At 39.0% G+C, this 22804-nt stretch overlaps 1 protein-coding gene across 8 annotated transcripts in view; it reads left to right on the top strand.

Moving 5' to 3' along the window:
- SETD2 (SET domain containing 2, histone lysine methyltransferase) overlaps window positions 1-22804 on the top strand; it is a 155236-nt gene that overhangs the window by 41803 nt on the left and 90629 nt on the right. For 7 of the 8 annotated variants that reach the window (XR_007723493.1, XR_007723491.1, XR_007723492.1 and 4 more), the window contains exons 3-6: window positions 1146-5515; window positions 9644-9775; window positions 12361-12489; window positions 20219-20342. Coding sequence is in view for 5 of the 8 variants with exons in the window: in XM_050780541.1 (XP_050636498.1) it covers window positions 1146-5515; window positions 9644-9775; window positions 12361-12489; window positions 20219-20342 (4755 nt within the window). In the remaining 3 variants the exon portion in view is untranslated. Of the gene's footprint in view, window positions 1-1145; window positions 5516-7367; window positions 9088-9643; window positions 9776-12360; window positions 12490-20218; window positions 20343-22804 lie in introns of those variants that run through there. The other variant, XM_050780545.1, reaches the window with a different exon arrangement.

Raw genomic sequence — 22804 nt, 5'->3', positions numbered from 1 at the left:
GTTTGTACCTTGTAATTGTTGCTCATAGAGCAGTATTATTACCTGAGGGTAGGGAAACCCAGGCAGAGACAGTGATGTGTGCCAAGGCAGAGAACTCTCCAGGAAGGCAGAAGGCCTGGTCCTCATTTGGTTGCCTCATCTGTAAAACAAGTAAGTTGGGAAATTCCTCTATATCAGTGGTTTCCCAAACCTGGGACATTGATAAGAATTGCCTGTACTGCTTGTTTTTTTTTAAAAAAAAAACAAAAACTTCAGAACACGCCAAAAAACAAACCCTTGCCTCATCTTAGAGCTCAATAGCTCCAGTTGATATTTGATATTTCCTAGAGTGTGGGTCACAGATGAATATTATTTTTTTACTTTTAAAGTTTTTTATTTTTTTGAGACAGAGTCTTGCTCTATTGCCCAGGTTGGAGTTCTGTGGTGCCATCTTGGCTCACTGCAACCTCTGCCTCCCGGGTTCCAGTGATTCTCCCACCTCAGCCTCCCAAGTAGTTGGGGTTACAGGCGCATGCTGCCACACCCTGCTAATTTTTGTATTTTTAGTTGAAATGGAGTTTCATTATGTTGGCCAGGCTGGTCTCTAACTCCTGACCTCAAGTGATCCTCCTGCCTCGGCCTCCCAAGGTGCCGGGATTATAGGGGTGAGCTACCGTGCTCGACTCAGATGAGTATTTTTACTGTGCACTCAATGTGATGCCAGGAGACCACTGGTCTTGATGACCTCCGACTTTTCATCTCTGATAGAACACAAGAACAAACCATATTGAGTACTGAGATGTTAGATATTGCCCTTTATACAAATGTCCTTTGAACATGTGTCAGGTTTTTAAAAAATTCTTTTTAAAAAATGCTACCTGGAAAATAGTTATAAAACTGAAAAAAATTTATGTAAGAGAAAGAATGGGAAAATTAGGTAATTGTTGAAGCTAGGAGTGGATACTTAGGGATTTATTGTACCATTTTCTATACCTTTGACTGTGTTTGAAAATTTTCGTAATAAAGATATATATAGCTTAGTGAAATTCATACTATTTGTTATTAAAAAGGGCTTTTCATTTCTCCTGTACACATTTTAAACTGTGCAGTCCATTTGAAAGTAACTATTTATTGTAGTAATAATTGCTTATTTTGTTCATTTGTAGGCAAAGATTGAAAATGTGCAGAAAACAGGTTTCATCAAAGGACCAATGTTCAAAGGTGTTGCTTCTAGTCGATTTTTGCCCAAAGGCACCAAGACAAAAGTTAATTTGGAAGAACAGGGACGACAGAAGGTGTCATTCAGCTTCAGCCTTACAAAGAAAACTTTGCAGAATAGGTTTCTCACTGCACTTGGCAATGAAAAGCAAAGTGATACTCCAAACCCCCCAGCTGTACCTCTTCAGGTAGACTCGACTCCTAAAATGAAAATGGAAATTGGTGATACCGTATCTACTGCAGAAGAATCTTCCCCACCAAAGTCAAGGGTGGAATTGGGCAAAATTCATTTTAAGAAACACCTGCTTCATGTAACATCCAGGCCATTGCTGGCTACTACCACAGCAGTAGCATCTCCACCTACTCATGCAGCACCACTACCAGCAGTGATAGCAGAATCAACAACTGTAGACTCACCACCCTCATCTCCACCTCCACCGCCTCCACCTGCCCAAGCCACAACACCCTCATCACCAGCACCAATAACAGAGCCAGTGGCCTTGCCACATACACCAGTAACAGTTCTAATGGCAGCACCAGTACCCTTACCAGTAGATGTAGCAGTTAGATCTCTGAAAGAACCACCAATTATAATTGTACCAGAATCTTTAGAAGCAGATACTAAGCAGGACACTGTATCTAATAGTTCAGAAGAACACATAACTCAAATACTGAATGAGCAAGCAGATATTTCCACAAAAAAAGAAGATTCCCATATTGGGAAGGATGAAGAAATTCCAGATAGTTCTAAGATTAGTCTGAGCTGTAAAAAAACAGGTTCTAAGAAGAAATCCTCACAATCTGAAGGCACCTTTCTTGGTTCAGAATCTGATGAAGATTCTGTACGGACTTCTTCAAGTCAAAGATCACATGATTTAAAATTTTCAGCAAGCATTGAAAGGGAAAGAGATTTTAAAAAGAGCTCAGCACCTTTAAAAAGTGAGGATCTAGGGAAATCTTCACGATCTAAAACAGAGAGAGATGATAAATATTTTAGCTATTCAAAACTTGAAAGAGATACTCGGTATGTATCTTCCCGATGTAGATCAGAAAGAGAGCGACGGCGGAGCAGATCTCATTCTAGGTCTGAGAGAGGCCCTAGAACTAATTTATCCTATTCCAGGTCAGAACGATCTCATTATTATGACTCTGATCGTCGCTACCATAGGAGCTCCCCTTATCGAGAGAGGACACGCTATTCTCGGCCATACACAGATAACAGAGCACGAGAGAGTTCTGACTCAGAAGAAGAGTATAAGAAGACATACTCAAGGCGTACCTCATCTCATTCCTCTTCTTACAGAGACCTAAGGACATCATCCTATTCTAAATCTGATCGGGACTGTAAAACTGAGACCTCTTACTTAGAGATGGAAAGAAGAGGCAAGTATTCTTCAAAACTAGAAAGAGAATCTAAAAGGACTTCAGAAAATGAAGCAGTTAAAAGATGTTGTTCTCCCCCTAATGAACTGGGATTCCGACGAGGGTCATCATATTCTAAGCACGACAGTAGTGCTTCCCGTTATAAATCTACCCTTTCAAAACCTATACCCAAGTCTGATAAATTTAAAAATTCTTTCTGTTGTACAGAATTAAATGAAGAAATCAAACAGTCTCATTCTTTTAGTTTACAGACACCTTGTTCAAAAGGTAGTGAATTAAGAATGATTAATAAAAACCCTGAAAGAGAAAAGGCTGGGTCTCCAGCTCCATCAAATCGATTAAATGATTCACCTACTTTAAAAAAGCTAGATGAATTTCCTATTTTTAAGTCTGAATTTATAACACATGATAGCCATGATAGTATTAAGGAATTAGACTCTTTATCTAAAGTGAGGAATGATCAATTAAGAAGTTTTTGTCCCATAGAATTAAATATAAATGGATCTCCTGGGGCAGAATCTGATTTAGCAACATTTTGCACTTCTAAAACTGATGCTGTTTTAATGACTTCTGATGATAGTGTGACTGGATCGGAAGTATCCCCTTTGGTCAAAGCATGCATGCTTTCATCAAATGGATTTCAGAATATTAGTAGATGCAAAGGAAAAGACTTGGATGATACACGCATGCTGCATAAGAAGTCAGAAAGCCCATTTAGAGAAACAGAACCTCTGGTGTCACCACACCAAGATAAACTCATGTCTTTGCCAGTTATGACTATAGATTATTCCAAAACTGTAGTTAAAGAACCAGTTGATACGAGGGTTTCTTGCTGCAAAACCAAAGATTCAGACATATACTGTACTTCAAATGATAGCAACAACCCTTCTTTGTGTAACTCCGAAGCTGAAAATATAGAGCCTTCAGTTATGAAGATTTCTTCAAATAGCTTTATGAATGTGCATTTGGAATCAAAACCAGTTATATGTGATAGTAGAAATTTGACAGATCACTCAAAATTTGCATGTGAAGAATATAAGCAGAGCATCGGTAGCACTAGTTCAGCTTCTGTTAATCATTTTGATGATTTATATCAGCCTATTGGGAGTTCAGATATTGCTTCATCTCTTCAGAGTCTTCCACCAGGAATAAAGGTGGACAGTCTAACTCTCTTGAAATGTGGAGAGAACACATCTCCAGTTCTGGATGCAGTGCTAAAGAGTAGAAAAAGTTCGGAGTTTTTAAAGCATGCAGGGAAAGAAACAGTAGTAGAAGTAGGTAGTGACCTTCCTGATTCAGGAAAGGGATTTGCTTCCCGGGAGAACAGGCGTAATAATGGGTTATCTGGGAAATGTTTGCAAGAGGCTCAAGAAGAAGGGAATTCCATATTGCCTGATAGAAGAGGAAGACCAGAAATCTCTTTACATGAAAGAGGAGAAGGAGGACGTGTGCATACTTCTGATGACTCAGAAGTTGTATTTTCTTCTTGTGATTTGAATTTAACCATGGAAGACAGTGATGGTGTAACTTACGCATTAAAGTGTGACAGTAGTGGTCATGCCCCAGAAATTGTGTCTACTGTCCATGAAGATTATTCTGACTCTTCTGAAAGTTCAAGTGATGAAAGTGATTCAGAAGATACAGATTCAGATGATAGCAGTATTCCAAGAAACCGTCTCCAGTCTGTTGTGGTTGTGCCAAAGAATTCTACTTTGCCCGTGGAAGAAACAAGTCCTTGTTCTTCTCGGAGCAGTCAAAGTTATAGACACTATTCTGACCATTGGGAAGATGAAAGATTGGAGTCAAGGAGACATTCATATGAGGAAAAATTTGAAAGTATAGCAAATAAAGCCTGTCCTCAAACTGATAAGTTTTTCCTTCATAAAGGAACAGAGAAGAATCCAGAAATTTCTTTTACACAGTCCAATAGAAAACAAATAGATAACCACCTGCCTGAACTTTCTCATCCTCAGAGTGATGGGGTTGATAGTACAAGTCATACAGATGTGAAATCTGACTCTCTGGGTCACCCAAATTCAGAGGAAACTGTGAAAGCCAAAATATCTTCTAGGCAGCAAGAGGAGCTGCCAATTTATTCTTCTGATTTTGAAGATGTCCCAAATAAGTCTTGGCAACAGTCCACTTTCCAAAACAGGCCAGATAGTAGACTGGGAAAAACAGAATTGAGTTTTTCTTCCTCTTGTGAGATATCACGTGTGGATGGCTTGCACTCATCAGAAGAGCTCAGAAACTTAGGTTGGGACTTCTCTCAAGAAAAGCCTTCTACCACATATCAGCAACCTGACAGTAGCTATGGAACTTGTGGTGGACACAAGTATCAGCAAAATGCAGAACAGTATGGTGGGACACGTGATTACTGGCAAGGCAATGGTTACTGGGATCCGAGATCAGGTAGACCTCCTGGAACTGGGGTTGTGTATGATCGAACTCAAGGACAAGTACCAGATTCCCTAACAGATGATCGTGAAGAAGAGGAGAATTGGGATCAACAGGATGGATCCCATTTTTCAGACCAGTCCAATAAGTATCTTCTATCCCTTCAGAAAGACAAGGGGTCAGTGCAAGCACCTGAAATAAGCAGCAATTCCATTAAGGACACTTTAGCTGTGAATGAAAAGAAAGAGTTTTCAAAAAACTTAGAAAAAAATGATATCAAAGATAGAGGGCCTCTTAAAAAAAGGAGGCAGGAAATAGAGAGTGATTCTGAAAGTGATGGTGAGCTTCAGGACAGAAAGAAAGTTAGAGTGGAGGTAGAGCAGGGAGAGACATCAGTGCCCCCAGGCTCAGCACTGGTTGGGCCCTCCTGTGTCATGGATGACTTCAGGGACCCACAGCGATGGAAGGAATGTGCCAAGCAAGGGAAAATGCCTTGTTACTTTGATCTTATTGAAGAAAATGTTTATTTAACAGAAAGGTAAGTCTAATTAATGCTTGCTTGACAAATTTTAACTCTTTTTTTGTTGTTGTTGTAAGAAAAAGCCTTTAAACAATTCAGACTGTATGAGATAAAACACATGAAAGAGTTGTGGGATAAAATAAATTTAAAAGCCTAAAAAAGTGTTTTTACCTATTTAGATTTGATAGTATAGATTGCTTTCCCCATTTTTCCATTCCAGGAAAGGGAAAGGAGGTGTCTAGTTTTTTTCTCTTATTACTTATTTGATTTTCAAGGTATAATTTAGGCTAGCCCAATTTTTCTGTAATTCCTTTTACATGTGAAAGTGTGACCAAAAAAAAAAAAAAAGAATAAAACCCCCAGCAAAATAATCTGTTCTTAGAGAAGAAAAGTGGTTACATTGGCTTTTATTTTCTTACTTTTTTGTTGTTAAAAAAAAGAAAAAGCTTTTAAACAATTCAGTGTGTATGAGATTAAACACATGAAAGAGTTGTGGGATAAAGTAAATTTAAAAGCCTAAAAAAGTGTTTTTACCTATTTAGATTTGATAGTATGGATTCCTTTCCCCATTTTCCCCCTCCCCAGGAAAGATGTCTATTTTTTTTTCTTTTATTACTTACTTGGTTTTCAAGGTATAATATAGGCTAGCCCAGTTTTTCTGTAATTCCTTTTACATGTGAAAGGTTGACCAAAAAAATAGAATAAAACCCCAGCAAAATAATCTGTACTTAGAGAAGAAAAAAGTGGTTACATTGGATTTTATTTTCAAAAGTGTGCAGAATGAAGTATCTTTGGGTACTGTGTTAGTCCGTTTTCATGCTGCTGATAAAGACATACCCGAGACTGGGAAGAAAAAGAGGTTTAATTGGACTTGCAGTTCCACATGGCTGGGGAGGCCTCAGAATTGTGGCAGGAGGCAAAAGGGACTTGGGCAAAAGGGACTTCTTACATGGTGGTGGCAAGAGAAAAGGAGGAAGAAGCAAAAGTGAAAACCCCTGATAAACCCATCAGATCTTGTGTGACATGTTCACCATCACAAGAATAACACAGGATAGGCCGGCCCCCATGATTCAATTACCTCCTCCTGGGACCCTCCCACAACACGTGGGAATTCTGGGAGATACAATTCAAGTTGAGTTTGGGTGGGGAAATAGCCAAATCGTATCAGATACTTATAAAGTTAGAACTAGACTAGAACATAATTTTCTTCTCTCATTTGTTTTAGATTATTGTTACTAGATTAAATCTGGCAATAGTGTAATAAATATTTTAGAAATGATAAAGTGGTTTATCGAAAAATCCCTAACATGAAACAAATTATAATGAGAATACGAGTAATGAAAACATAGTCCTCTAGAGCAGGGCTTCTCAGTCTGTTTTAACTTTAACCTGTCCTTGATAATTTCCTTTTTCCTGATGTAAATGTATGCCTCTTGTGCTTAAAAAAACAAAACAAAAAGTATTCTACCCACTTACTCTCCTTTTTTGGAAGTTTTCCTGCTAGTTGGGAATCAACCTAACCATTGTACCTTTAAGCATCAAAATGTTATTAAATCAAGTTTTCCACTGTGTATAAGGTAAAAACTTAATTTTAAAGGTAGGTCCTACCAGAAATTTTTTTTTCTATTAAAAACTAACCTTTTAACAGAGAGCCTTTTATAGTTACTTTCTTTTTTTTTTTTTTTTGAGACGGAGTCTGGCTCTGTCATCCAGGCTGGAGTGCAGTGGCGCGATCTCGGCTCACTGCAAGCTCCACCTCCCAAGTTTACGCCATTCTCCTGCCTCAGCCTCCCGAGTAGCTGGGACTACAGGCGCCCGCCACCTCGCCCGGCTAGTTTTTTGTATTTTTTTAGTAGAGACGGGGTTTCACGGTGTTAGCCAGGATGGTCTCGATCTCCTGACCTCGTGATCCGCCCGTCTCGGCCTCCCAAAGTGCTGGGATTACAGGCTTGAGCCACCGCGCCCGGCCAGTTACTTTCATTTATATCTAGTTATAAATTAGGTTTACATTTAAAATATTCAATATTTTAAGTAAGTACCCCTTAGGAATTGTGTGAGTTGACTAATGGAACTTACAAGATCTTTGTAAAAGAATATAAATAAAACTAATCAGTCCAATTCTGACTTTTCTTTAGCTTTGAGAATCTCATATATATAAAACTGTGCACATAGATTTGGTTAGGAGAGGCATAAGAGGGCTTCCACCACTTTGCAGTGGGAAGGATTTATATATATTCAATTTTTTTTTTTTTTGAGACAGAGTCTCACTTTGTTGGCCAGGGTGGAGCGCAGTGGCGTAATCTTGGCTCACTGCAACCTCTGCTGGGCGCCACCATGCCCAGCTAATTTTTGTATTTTTAGTAGAAATGGGTTTCACCATGTTGGCCAGGCTGGTCTCGAACTCCTGACCTCAAGTGATCCGCCCATCTTGGCCTCCCGAAGTACTGGGATTACAGGTGTGAGCTACTACGCCCGGCCTATATATTCAGAATTTTGAAGTGCCTGTTATATGCTAGTCATTTAGGAGCCACTAAGAAGGCAAACTCTTACAAGAAATAATATGAATATAATGAAAAAATTTTTCTTATGTTTAATGGAGCAGGGCTTACCTGCCAAAATCTATGCCCATTAGTCCTATTCCAGCCTTCTAGAGCAATACAAAATAAAGCTGCTGCTGATCTCCAAAATTGTAGCTAAGTACTTCTAAATAGATAATTTTGTTTAGTCATCTTCAGGCTAAGCATATTCATATACTCATTAACGAATTATGTCTTTAATCAAGAGGAATCATTCTTTTCACCTAAACTTAGTTAAAACTATCATAACACTCTTTAGGCACTTTATAAAATTGGCACTAGAATAGAACATATGTTGAAGATTAAAGCAGATTAGAGATAGCCATTTAGAGCAGCTATGCTGTTTCCTGTTTGATAGTCAAAGAGTGATTTATAGTTCTTGTAGTTCCCTAATCTTAAAAACATCTTAACAGATCTTTTTTGACCATCTTTATTTTTTTGTTTTTGTTTTTGTTTAGACCAGGGTAACAGACTAGTTCATCAGCAAAAATGCCAGTAAATAATCACATTTTCACTTTTGCTTTGCAACTCTGGTGTGGGTTATTATGAACCCAATCAAATTTTAGCAGTTTATGTTCTCCTCCAAAATAAATCTGTCTGCATGGAGAAAGTTTAGCCCTCTTAAACTTTTACCTGATTGTTCTGTAATTACACTTCATTTAAAAAATTCAATCTGCTTTTAAACAAAATTTATGCAAATGTGATGTTACCGAAAGATACTCTAAAATATTGGATTTAGAACTCACTCATTTTTTTAGAAACCACTTTTCTCCCTTAATCTTATATCTCAACTATTATTTGCTCATCCGTGAGGTCTGATTCTTAAACTTAACTTTAACCAGCTATGTCACTATTTGAAATGCATGCGTTTTCGTATTTTTCCCAGAACCTAGTATGACTTTAACACTTGAAACTGTTCAGAATCCAAGGCTTAGCTGACCTGGACTAGGAAATAAGGACTGAGTTCCAGAATGATTGGTTTTGAACTCATCTCATCTTCCCCCATTTGCCAAGGTTAAGTTTGCCCTTCTCATGTTTTTTTGTTTTGTTTTTGTTTTTGTTTTTGTTTTTTTTTGGTAACGTAGGTCTTAGGATTTTCAGTCTCACAAGTACTAATGATTAGATGTTTTATTTTGAATGCTTGACTTACAGGAATCATTAAATGTGAATCTAGCCAGGCGTAGTGGGTCCTGCCTGCGATTGCAGCACTTTGGGAAGTGGACGCAGGGGGATTTCTTGAGCCTGGGAGTTCACGACCAGCCTGAGTAACATAAAGAGACCCTGTCTCTACAGAATATTAAAACAAAAACAGAAATTAGCCAAGTGTGGTGGCATGAGCTGTGGTCCCAGCTATTCAGGAGGTGGAAGTGGGAGGGTCATTTGAATCCAGGAGGTTGAGGCTGCAGTGAGCCATGATCACATCACTGCACCCTGGCCTGGATGATGGAACAAGACCCTGTTTAAAAAAACCCGAAAGAATCTAATGAGATTTAGCACATATTTGATTACATATGTTGTATCTTTACCAGGAAATTTATTTAATCAATTTTTATGACATTTTACCCAATAGAAAGAAGAATAAATCTCATCGAGATATTAAGCGAATGCAGTGTGAGTGTACACCTCTTTCTAAAGATGAAAGAGCTCAAGGTGAAATAGCATGTGGAGAAGATTGTCTTAATCGTCTTCTCATGATTGAATGGTAAGTAAATTAGAATACTCTGCTTTTGCTCAACACTTCTATTAAATGTCTCTAAATATTGAGTTATCAATGAAGAAAAAAATTTAACCTTTCTCCTACCTATGGATGACTATAAGCAAAGAAGTATAGTAGACACTTTGATGTGTAGTAGAAAACAGATAGGGAAACAAATTTCCCTTGCATTGTGCATTAGATTACAGTACCCACCATGTTTTTAAGTGCTGTGTAAAGTAGTCCTATAGTATTAATTTCTATTGAGTACTTTTTTAATCTTATAATATTAATGTCCTAGGAGGTAAATATTGGTATTTTTAAGCTTTCACTATAAAGTGAAATAAAACCGTTAACATTTCAGAAATGCATAAAGTGAATGTCTTCTTCTCCCAAACATCGATTCCATTGTTTTGTCGTTTTTCCAGAAAACTTTTAATGCCTTTTTAGCATAGGTAGATGTTTTCCTCTTTTTATGTATACAGATAAAATCTCATTCTATATACTTGCCTGGATTTGCTAATCAGACCTAACCAGAGCTCTGTGTACAGACCCGACTAAATCTTTCTCTTGACTGCATTATGTATTCATAGCTGGTAATTATTCTGTTGACATATATTTGCTTCTATATTGTTCTTATAAATAGTAAATATCTTTACATTAAAAAATTTAATCTTGGCCAGGTGTAGTGGCTCATGCCTGTAATCCCAGCTATTTGGGAGGCCAAGGCGGGCAGATCACTTGAGGTTAGGAGTTCAAGATCAGCCTGGCCAACACGGTGAAACCCCATCTCTACTAAAAAATACAAAAATTAGCCAGGCATGATGACACACACCTGTAATCCCAGCTACTCGGGAGGCTGAGGCAGGAGAAGCACTTGAACCCAGGAGGTGGAGGTTGCAGTGAGCTATCACTCCACTGTACTCTAGCCAGGGTGTCAGAGCAAGACCTTGTCTCAAAAAAATTGTTTTGACCAATCTGATTGATGAAAAATATATTCTTGTCTTTAACATGGAAAAAGTATACCTTATTTTTAATATTAATGAAGTGTTTTCTTCTCAAAGCTCAGTTTTTGGTTTTGCTCATGTTATAGTGTTGTGAAAATAAAATATATATACCTTGAAAAAATAAAGAGAAAGCATTTTTGGTATTCTTTATCCAAACTAGAGAGAGAGATGACAGTACAGATGTAAGAAGAGAAGACATAGGGTTAGCATTATTCTAACTTCATATTGTTGCCCTAGTCATTCTTCTGGGTTTTCCTGCCAACCTTGTGAAGCATACATGAAGAAAAAAATTTCTTCATATTATTCACACACTGTAGTAGTTCTCTGTTGTTCTCATGATTAGGTTCAAACTTCGCCTTGTATCCAGAGCCCTTCGTAGCATATCATCAGCCTGTCTTTTCATCCTCCAGCAACTCACCTTTCTTATCAGTTATCTTTAGTTGTTTCATTTCCCTTTGTCCAAACAGGGATTGTTTTCTTATTTCTGCACACAGGCAGGGACAGTTGTATCTCCAGCTTTCTTTATGCATATCCTATGTATTATTAGAGATTCTGCCTTAAATTCTCTTCCCTCCTGAAAGCTTTTCTTTATACTGCCTCACTCTGGAGCAAATCCTTCATCCTTTGACCGTTGCTAAAAATGTTATTTGCTGCTGGGTTGGCAATAAATAATAATGTATTAAAAATGGTTAATTTCTAGTAGTCTTTTTTTTTTTTCTTTTTGAGACAGTCTCCCCTGTCGCCCAGGCTAGAGTGTAGTGGCGCGATCTTGACTCACTACAACCTCTGCCTCCTGAGTTCAAGCAATTCTCCTGCCTCAGCCTCCCAAGTAGCTGGGATTGCAGGCATGCACTATCATGATTGGCTAATTTTTGTAACTTTAGGAGAGACAGCGTTTCACTATGTTGGCGAGGGTGGTCTTGAATTCCCTCAAGTGATCCACCTGCCTCAGCCTCCCAAAGTGCTGGGATTACAGGCACGAGCCACCGAACTTGGCCCCCTCTAGTGTAGTTTTAATCATTGTTAAAAACCTTTATATCTATCACATATTAAGAAGTAAATCAGTGTTTGATTTTATCATTTTTACTCTAGGATCCATGGGAGAAGAGCCTTGCCATGTCATTCTGTTTACTCTGAACAAGGATATGTTTAATAATGACTTTAGATTTTCTCAATTGTAGATCAAGTAGTTAGCTGTGTTCAAAAAATGAAAAGTGATTAGAGTAGAAGGAAGGGAAGGTGCACTTACAGAAAATAAGTTCTGCAGAGTTGTCAATGTACGGAAAGCTTACATGCAGCCTGAAAATGTATTATAGACACCTAGAGAGTGGTAGACATTTCCTGTGATGACCAGATGTCAAGGCTGTATTGTGGGTATGATCTGTTTAAATAACAATGTAGATACTCAGTTCTAAGGAATCCCTTTGTGATGGAAGGAAAGGAAGGCTTAGTTGGGGGTTAGTCATACATATGCTAATTATACCATAAAAGTATGTATACATGTAGTTATACTAACACATTTTTTCAAAGTTACTTTGGTTCTTTTGCTGCTTTAAAGAATTAAGTTTCCTCCTTTTCTCATTTCAGTTCTTCTCGGTGTCCAAATGGGGATTATTGTTCCAATAGACGGTTTCAGAGAAAACAGCATGCAGATGTGGAAGTCATACTCACAGAAAAGAAAGGCTGGGGCTTGAGAGCTGCCAAAGACCTTCCTTCGTAAGTTCTGTTTTAATTTTGTTTCACTTCACTTTTTTTTTTTTTTTTTTTTTTTTTTTTTTTGAGACGAGGTCTCACTCTGTCACCAAGGCTGGAGTGCAGTGGCACAATCTTGGCTCACTGGAACCTCTACCTCCCGGATTCAAGCGATTCTCCTGCCTCAGCCTCTCAAGTAGCTGGGACTACAGGTGCGTGCCACCATGCCCGGCTCATTTTTTTTATATTTTTTTGGTAGAGACATTGTTTCACCATATTGGGCAGGCTGGTTTCGAACTCTGACCGCAAGTTATCCGCCCACCTTGGCCTCCCAAAGCGCTGAGATTACAGGCGTGAGCCGTCGCGCCCGGCCTTCGCTTCATTTTTGTCTTGTTGAACTTAGATGTTTTTGTAGGAAAACAATTTCTGTATTACACTGAGGTTTAATGATGATCATTATGTAGAATGACCACTTGGTAGCTGGTTTGTTGTTAAAAAAATTTTTTTTTCTTTTTTAGTAATTATGTTTTCTTTAATTCCAAGCAACTACCAAGTGTATACTGTGGACCCCCAGAATCTCTATGAAGCTATATAAAAAGGAGTTGGGACAGAATCCATTAGTATACATAAAATTGAGTTGAGGTAAGAGTAGAAGACAAGGCCAGGTGCAGTGGCTCATGCCTGTAATCTCAGTGCTATGGGAAGCTGAGTGGGAGAACTGCTTGGGCCCAGGAGTTCAAGGGTACAGTGAGCTGTGATCATGCCACTGCATTCCAGTCGGGATGGCAATGATCTCTTAAAGAAAAAAAAAAAAGAGTAGAAGAGAGTACCTGAGCATATCAAGGTTAAGAATTAAAACATACTTGATAGATTAATGATTATCAAGTATGAATGAATGAATAAATGTTGCCTTCCATCTAACTCATGTAACTTTTTAATTTAACACAGCAAAAGGTTCACTTTATTTTCTACCATATTCAGTATTTCCTGGAAATGTTTAAGTTTCTTATATAGAGCATATTTAAAGTATTCTTGGCCGGGCATGGTGACTCATGCTTGTAATCCTAGCACTTTGGGAAGCCAAGGTGAGTGGATCACCTGAAGTCGGGAGTTTGAGACCAACTTGGCCAACATGGCAAAACCCCATCTCTACTAAAAATACAAAAATTAGATGCGTGTGGTGGCGTACGCCTATAATGCCAGCTACCCAGGAGGCTGAGGTAGGAGAATAGCTTTAACTCGGGAGGTGGAGGTTGCAGTGAGGCGATATCATGCCACTGCACTCTAGCCTGGGAGACAGAGCAAGACTCCATCTCAGAAACAAACAAACAAAAAAACCAAAATTAGGCTGGGCGTAGTGGTTCACGCCTGTAATCCCAGCAGTTTGGGAGGCCGTCGTGAGCAGATTACCTGAGGTCAGGAGTTCAAGACCAGCCTGGCCAATGTGGTGAAACTCTGTCTCTACTAAAAATACAAAGATTAGCTGGATGTGGTGGCAGGTGCCAATAATTCTGGCTACTTGGGGGGCTGAGGCAGGAGAATCTCTTGAATCGGGGAAGGGAAGATTGCAGTGAGCCAAGTTTTCGCCATTGTACTCCAGCCTGGGCGACAAGAATGAAACTCTGTCTCAAAAAACAAAACAAACCAAAAATTAGCCAGGCATGATGGCGCACACCTGTAATCCCAGCTACTCGGGAGGCTGAGGCAGAAGAATTTGCTTCAACCCACTAGGAGGAGGTTGCAGTGAATCGAGATCACGCCGCTGCATTCCAGCCTGGGCGACAGAGCAAAACTGTCTCCAAAAAAGAAAAAAAGTATTCTTAATGAAAGTCAAGTGCCTCTTTGAAGTTAAATATAAAATATAAACAAATTACATGTGTTTATGGTTGAAATATTTAAAAAATATATTTAAAAAATGGAAATAAAACATTTGCTGGATTCTAGTAGCTTAGACATAACAATTCTTTAAGAACGCTCTGAGCATATGGCCACACTTGGATGGGAGTTGGAGTTGGGGCAGGACTTGGTGGGGTTTAGTCTGTTTATTGTGGGAATTCAAAACACAGGTAATAAAGACAGTAATTTTTTTTCTCACTGTTTTCCCCTTGGCAATAATTTAGTTTTATGACAGGAATCCTCATATATCTTTTAATAAGCAAATTGTTCTTTATTTTTTTTCTTTTGAAGATAAGAAATGATGTTTATATTAATCTATCCTTTTGAGAACCAATCAAAAAAAACACGTTTTGTTACACAAAAAGGGGGCTGGTAGGAACCTCATAGATTTCCCTTCTCCTTAAAGTGTTGTAAAAACACATCCTGGCTCATAACTGATTTTTATTATTTTTTATTTTTTTGAGACAATGTCTTGCCCTGTCACCCTCACTGGAGTGTCCTGGCGCAGTCATAGCTCACTGCAGTCTCGACCTCCCAAGCTCAATTTATCCTCCTGCCTTAGCCTTCTGAGTAGCTGAGACTATAGGTGTGAGCCACTATGCCCTGCTACTTTTTTTTTCTATTTTTTGTAGAGATGGGGTCCTCACTATGTTGCCTAGGCTCCTCATAACTGGTTTTTAATTGTTTATTTGAAACAAATATCCCACAGAATTGTCATATGCCCCATATCCAATTTATTGGATTCTTTATAGTATTTTAAACAAATAATTGATTATACTTCCTTTGAACACTGTTAATGATACAGAAATCAATACCTCTCAAAGCAGCCCATTGAATTTCCAAAATCACTAGTTCTAGTCCAGACGCACATTTTCAAAGATGCCTTCTTTCATTCTGCCCTAGCCAGCCAGGCCTTCTTGAGAGTTTTTTTTTTTTTTTTTTTTTTTTTAAAGTAACCACAGTTTGGACACAAGCCTCTCTTAACAGGGACAATAGTGGATGAGCTGTCTGGACACTGGTCCTTTGTGGTATCTGCAGTAAAACACACAGCTTCAAACCTGATCTAAATTCTGTTACTTGCAACAGACACTCTTTGATAGCTCAGTGCTCTTCTTATATTAAGGGGAAAGGAGATTGGGGAAGGGAGGAAAGGATGTGTGGCTCCAGTTTATATGCCGGGTTAAAACTTCCTAAAGCTCTTTCATTTTCTTCAGCTATTCACAGAGAACCCTGCTTTGGTAAAAGATACTGGGACTTAATGTCTCCGTGTTTCCCATACCTTCCTACTCCTATAATTTCCACATGATGTTGGTAATACCAGTAGTTATGAATTTCATAAAGTAGTCACAACTCTTGAGTTGTTTACTGGTAGAATATTACCATTTAATAAGCACAAATTGTCAGATCTACACAGGATGAGAAATTATTTGGAGCCAAGTTGCTAGTTAGTGTTAAAGTGCCATGGCAGACCTCACCAAAAAAGCAGATTACTATCAAAACCCCTGTAGTTTTAGGAAATATCTCAGTTGTAGGAAGAGAAGGCAGGGCTGTCCAGGTTGACTTAATGTAATTGGATACCAGATAGGGTTTTGAGGTAAAATTCACATAATATAATATTGACCATTTTAAAGTTTACAATTCAGTACCATTTAGTGCATTCATAATCTTGTGCAACCATCACCTTTGTCTATGTCCAGAACATTTTCATCATCTGAAAAGGGAACTCTGTACCTGTTAAGCAGAATCTTCTCATACCCGCCTCCTCCCAGGCCTGGCAGCCACTAATTTGCTTTCTGTGTCTGAGGGTTGGATCTATACTCGGTATTTCATATAAATGAAATTATACAGTATGTGGCCTTTTGTGTGTGGCTTCTTTCGCTTAGCATTATGTTTTTGAGGTTTCATCTGTATTGGAGCATGTGTCAGCACTTAATTCCTATTTATGGCTGAATAATAGTCTCTTATATGGATATACGATATTTGTATATCCTTTTGTTAGTTGATGGACATTTGGGCAAATGAGGCTTTTTTTTAGATGGAGTCTTGCTCTGTCACCCAGGCTGGAGTGCAGTGGCACGATCACGGCTCACTGCAACCTCTGCTTCCTGGGTTCAAGGGATTCTTCTGCCTCAGCCTCCTGAGTAGCTGGGATTACAGGTGTGTGCCATCATGCCCAGCTAATTTTTATATTTTTAGTAGAGATGAAGTTTTACTGTGTTGGCCCAACTGGTCTGGAACTCCTGACTACAGGTGATCTGCCTGGCTTGGCTTCCCAAGTGCTGGAATTACAGGGGTGAGCCACCGTGCCTGGCCGAAATGATGTTTTTTTAGAAGCCATCTTTCCCTTCCACTTTTTTTTGTTGTTGTTTTTCGACACAGGGTCTCACTCTGCTGCCCAGGCTCAAATGCAGTGGTGCGATCACAGCTTACTGCCACCTCAACCTCCTGGGCTCAGGTGATCCTCTCACCTCAACCTCCTCAGTAGCTGGGACTACAGGTATACACTACCATACTCAGCTAATTTTTTTTGTATTTTTAGTAGAGACAGGGTTTTGCTGTGTTGCCCAGGTTGGTCTCGAACTCCTGAGCTCCAGTGATCCTCTCACCTTGACTTTCCAAAGTACTGGTATTACAGGCGTGAGCCACCACACCTGAGCCGTTTTATTAATAAAAAGTTTCAAACTTACAGAAAAGTTGAAAGAGTGGAACAGTTATCATCCATATAAGCACCACTTAGATTTTATAGTTATTAACATTTTGTTCTGTTTGCTTTATTTTACATTCTCTGTCTGCCCGTCTCTTTTTATCTATAGTCTTTTTTTTTTTGATGAAGCTTAAAGAGAGTTGCAGACATTACCCTTAACCCCTAAACCTTCCATAGCTTTGCAGTGACAGTGACAGTTTCTGTCCTCATCCACCTGCCATAGTAGAGCCCTGTTGCCCTGAAAAGGCTTTAAGGAGAAGGAGTTCAATGAAGTGACTTTATTCAGCCAGAGCAAATTTCAGACTTAGAAAAAGATTAATAAGAATCATAAGAATCACACTTCTCATTGCCTTTGCCTTCATGGGATTTAGTCACTGCATGCCGGGCAATTTGATGTTTTTCTGCTTTGTTTTTGTTTTTATTTTGGTTTTTAATTGAGACATGTAGCTTTTCTAAGAAACCTAAATCTTAGAGTTTTAAGGACTGCATGATAGATTTTTACATCAGCCTCATTTAGTTTTTTGGAGGTTAGGCAGCTGAAGGGTCTAGCCACTCTTCCTACATTCCCCAAATTCCTGAGGACTTTGAGATGCTTCTCTCAGCTGCTTCCTCAAGCTCAAACTGTCAGGTCCATGTGTGTTGGTATATCAGATTTCCTGATGTGGGGTCTCTACTCTGACTGATTTTAGTGGCCGGTCAGGCTCTGATATTTAAGAACTTTTTCTAAATAAGGTGATTTGAGAGTAATATCATTAGAATTGAATATTTTAGTATAATTCAAGAAAGCATCTTTATGATATTATGAGGTAAATAGTTATTCAGGTGGAGTTTGAATCCCAGGCTGTGATTGAGCTTTGTGAAGTTGGATAGATCACCTACGTTATCCAAACTCTGTCTTATTTGTCAAATGGGCATAATATTGATGCCAGATGACATCAGTTTGCTTTATTTTTATTTTTCATACTACCTTTCAAAAACAGGTAATCAAGCCTTAAATGAGTAAGTTCAGGGAAGATAGATTTTTGGCAGGAGAGGGATTGGAAATATTTTTTATGTATGCAGTTCCAGATCCTGGATAATATATGTTTCCTATGTTTTGTAGTCACCACATTTAATTCACAAGGCAGTCTATGATGTCATTTTTCTTTTTCTCTCTTTTTTAAGTTTTTAAAAAATGTTTTTAAACATTTTTAAAATATTAATTTTGATAGAGATGGGATTTCGCCACGTTGCCCAGCTGGTCTCAAACTCCCAGGCTTAAGCGATCTAACCACCTTGGCCTCCCAAAGTGCTGGGATTACCGACTTGAGCCACTGTGCCCAGCCTTTTTTTCTTTTAATGCAATGGGGTCTTGCTCTGTCACCTAGCCTGGAGTGCAGTAATGTGATCATAGCTCACTGTAGATTCAAACTCAGGGCTCAAGTAATTCTCCTGCGCCAGCCTTTCAACTGACTGGGACTATAGGCACGTAATACCATGGCCGGCTAATTTTTAAATTTTTTATTGTTTGTCAAGATGAGGTCTTCCTGTGTTTCCCAGGCTGGTCTTGAACTCCTGAGCCAAAGCAGTCCTCCCACCTCGGCCACCCAGAGTGACTTCTTTTTCTTGAGGGAGGGCACTAATCCTAGAAGTGGAGAGTCCAACATTGTAGGACCTCAAATATTGTCATCATTTTAAATTATTTACAAGATGATAAGCTTCTGGGGTTAGAAAGGACATTTCAAATATTGGTTATAAAGGTAATAATTTGATTTTCTAGGTTTACTCATGAATAATCAGATTTTTATTATTGAGACCTAAATGTGTTTGTGATGGACTACTATATAAATATATATATACATCTACTATAAACTTCTCCAATCCTGTTTTTGAGCTCTGCTTTTTAATATATGTATTCTTTTCTCATTTGTTTTTAATTGCTTTATTTTTTAAAGTAAAAGGATTTAATTTTTTTCAGTTGGCAAAGTTAACTCCTTTAATAAGTACATTGATTATGCCAGTATGTTGTAAACAAATACAACAGATTTACATTAAAAAAATCTCTTTGGTTAGAGTTAGGGCATGTTTATTTTGAGGGGATAAGAAAAGACCTTCAGGCAGGCCATTTCATGTCAGAACTTAGGAGCAAAATATAGTATGACATTTGTCTACATAGAACTAATAGTTGAAGTCATTGGTTAGAATGAGCTTTTAGAGAATAAAGCGAAGGGGAAAAGACTGAGAATTTAATATCTTCAATACAGAATAAATAGGTAAATGATCAAGAAAAGAACATTCAAGGATATAGGGTAACTGAAAGATGCCAAAGAAGAAGATAAATCATAATTACTGATAACATTCTGAAGAGAACTCACAGAGAATGTCATTACATAAAGGGGGTTAGATTTGATCTTTAACGTTTTTAGAGACCTTTGAGAGTAAAGACAGCAGAAGAGCTGCTATATTTAAGTTGCCTTTTTTTTTTTTTTTTTTGAGACGGAGTCTCACTCTGTTGCCCAGGCTGGAGTGCAGTGGCACGATCTTGGCTCACTGCAACCTCTGCCTCCCAGGTTCAAGCAATTCTCCTGTCTCAGCCTCCCGAGTAGCTGGGACTACAGGTGCATGCCACCACACCTGGCTAATTTTTGTATTTTTGGTAGAGTTGGGGTTTCACCATATTGGTCAGGCTGGTCTCCAACTTCTGACCTCAGGTGATCTACCCGCCTCTACCTCCCAAAGTCCTGGGATTACAGGCATGAGCCCCCGTGCCCGACTGCCCCCCCCCTTTTTTTTTTTTTAAAGAACAAAAATCCTCTAACTTTTCAGTGTCTCTTGATTTCTTCAGACCTGTTTTCCAGCTGTTAATAACTGGTTTTTTGATATCGTAAGCCAGACTTGAATGTTTTAGTATCTAGTTAAAGGATATATATTTTGGTAGTAGGTATAAATTATAAAAGCATCTTAGAATGAACATTCTTTGAAAAGTACTATGAAGGAGAAAAGTAACCTTGGTTAGAAGCTAGATACTTTACATATGTTTCTAATTTATTTTATGTAATAACTAAATTATCCACATTGCAATATTTATTTAAATTCCTTATTTTTGCCTGAGCATATATGTTTTCCATACTGCTCCTAGGCAGGAAGTGCTATTTTTTTCCTTTTGGTTTGCAGGAACACCTTTGTCCTAGAATATTGTGGAGAGGTACTCGATCATAAAGAGTTTAAAGCTCGAGTAAAGGAGTATGCACGAAACAAAAACATCCATTACTATTTCATGGCCCTGAAGAATGATGAGGTAAGCAGCATGGATATGTTTGCCTTGAAACAGATCTGTTAGGTTTGAAGGAGCCATTGATACTGACTGATTTGATTTTTTTTTTTTTTTTTTTTTTTTGAGACGGAGTCTCGCTTTGTCACCCAGGCTGGAGTGCAGTGGCGAGGTCTCAGCTCACTGCAACTCATGCCTTCTGGGTTCAAGCGATTCTCCTGCCTCAGCTTCCTGAGTAGTTGGGATTACAGGCGCCCACCACCACGCCTTGCTAATTTTTGTATTTTTAGTAGAGCCGGGGTTTCACCACGTTGGCCAGGCTGGTCTTGAACTCCTGACCTCACCAAAGTGTTGAGATTACAGTTGTGAGCCACCGTGTCCTGCTGACTGATTTCTAAAATATATTAAGTGACAAAAATGAGGGGCAGAGCAGTATAGTTAGCTTCTATTTTTTTACAAAAAGCTTGGAAGTTACTGTTGCATCACAAGGTAGAAAATAAAAACATGGAAGAGAGAGGAATTTACATATATATGTAAAGATAAACGTAGTGTGTTTTGGATTACAACTCTTAGAAATTATTGATGACCCCCAGAGTGCTTTTTCTTTCTTTTTTGTTTGGGAGACCGTGTCTTGCTGAATTACCCGGGCTGGAGTGTGGTGGTGCCATCTTGGCTCATTGCAACCTCTACCTCGTGGGTTCAAGAGATTCTTGTGCCTCAGTCTTCTAAGTAGCTTGGACTACAGGCATACACCATCATGCCCAGCTAATTTTTGTATTTTTAGTAGAGACGGGGGTTTTGCCATGTTGGCCAGGCTGGTCTTGAACTCCTGGACTCAAGCAATCCACGTGCCTCAGCCTCCCAAAGTACTGGTATTATAGGTGTGAGCCACCATGCCTGGCCCCAAAGTGCTTTTGCTTATATAGGTTATGTGGGTTATAATTACTTATATTTAATCATATTACAAATTACAACTGAGAAATTTAGAATGTCTATTTAAAACTACATTAGGGCCAAGTGAGAGAATCATTTGAGGCCAAAAGAGGCCAACCTGGGCAACATAGTGAGACCTCATCTCTACAAAAACTAAAAAGAAATTAACCAGGCATGGTTTTGCATGCATCTAGTTCCAGCTGCTCCAAAGGCTCAGACCGAAGGCTGAAACAGAGGATCACTTGAGTGTTGGCCCAGATTGGCCTCCCAGAGCGTTGAGATTACAGGCGTGAGCCACTAAACCCAGCCCATTTTGGTCTTTATTGAGAAGTTTGTTGATGTTTTGTGGCCAGAAATATGCCGTAGGAACTTAACTATTGTTTAATACCAATTAGCCTATGGTAAAATTGGTTTTCTTGTATGTTGTTTTGCTTTTGTAAGTTGCAGTTTCAAAGAACCTGTTGATGACTTTAAGTGGGAACTTAACTGTAATAATAGTAAGCCCATTACTTATCGATACAAATAACATGGTATTATAAAAAAATAACTTTTTTTTTTTTTTTTTTGAGACGGAGTCTCGCTCTGTCGCCCAGGCTGGAATGCAGTGGCTGGATCTCAGCTCACTGCAAGCTCCACCTCCCGGGTTCACGCCATTCTCCTACCTCAGCCTCCCGAGTAGCTGGGACTACAGGCGCCCGCCACCTCGCCTGGCTAGTTTTTTGTATTTTTTAGTGGAGACGGGGTTTCACCATGTTAGCCCATGTTGGGATGGTCTCGATCTCCTGACCTCGTGATCCGCCCGTCTCGGCCTCCCAAAGTGCTGGGATTAGAGGCTTGAGCCACCGTGCCCGGCCTTTTTTTTTTTTTTTTTAAAGTCAGGGTCTTGCTCTGTTACAGCCCAGCCTGGGGATTGGTGGCATGATGATAGCTCACTGCAGCCTTGAACTGCTGGGCTCAAGCAGTCCCCCCAACTCAGTCTTCTGAGGTGCTGGAACTACAGGCGCATGCCACTATGCCTGGCTTATTTTTAAATTTTTTTAGAGACAGGGTCTTGCTGTGTTGCCCAGGCTGGTCTCAAACTTCTGACCTGAAGCAGTCCTCCTGCCTCAACTTCCCAAAGCGCTGGGATTACAGGCATAAACCACTGTGCCTGGCCTTGGAAAATAATTATTTAAATTTTTTTTTTTTTTTTTTTTTTTAGTGAAAAGAGTTGCATTGCTTTACATTTTTATAAATCTTTTTAATGTCTGGCTTAATAGAATTCAGTTTGATTCTCATATATCTGCCTCTATATTCAGTGTGGAAATGTAAATTCTAGGAATCTAACCCTAGAGCTATTTAGTTTAACCCTAGGGGTGGGTTCAGCAAGTTTTAACAAACTCTCCATGGGATTTGGATACACACTCAAGGTTGAGACCTAGGGCATTGTGACAAGCCCACACTTTAAAGTGAAGTATTATACCATGCAGTGAGATTGGGATGTAATAGAATATGAGAAATGGCTAAGGATAAATGGGAGAGACATTGATAAAGATAATTTTGCCTATGGGCCAAAG

The sequence above is a fragment of the Macaca thibetana genome, chromosome 2 (genome assembly GCF_024542745.1).
Source record: "Macaca thibetana thibetana isolate TM-01 chromosome 2, ASM2454274v1, whole genome shotgun sequence".
NCBI classification, from domain to species: domain Eukaryota; kingdom Metazoa; phylum Chordata; class Mammalia; order Primates; family Cercopithecidae; genus Macaca; species Macaca thibetana.
The sequence above is the reverse complement of the archived record's forward strand: the minus strand, read 5'-3'. Positions and strand labels throughout refer to the sequence as shown.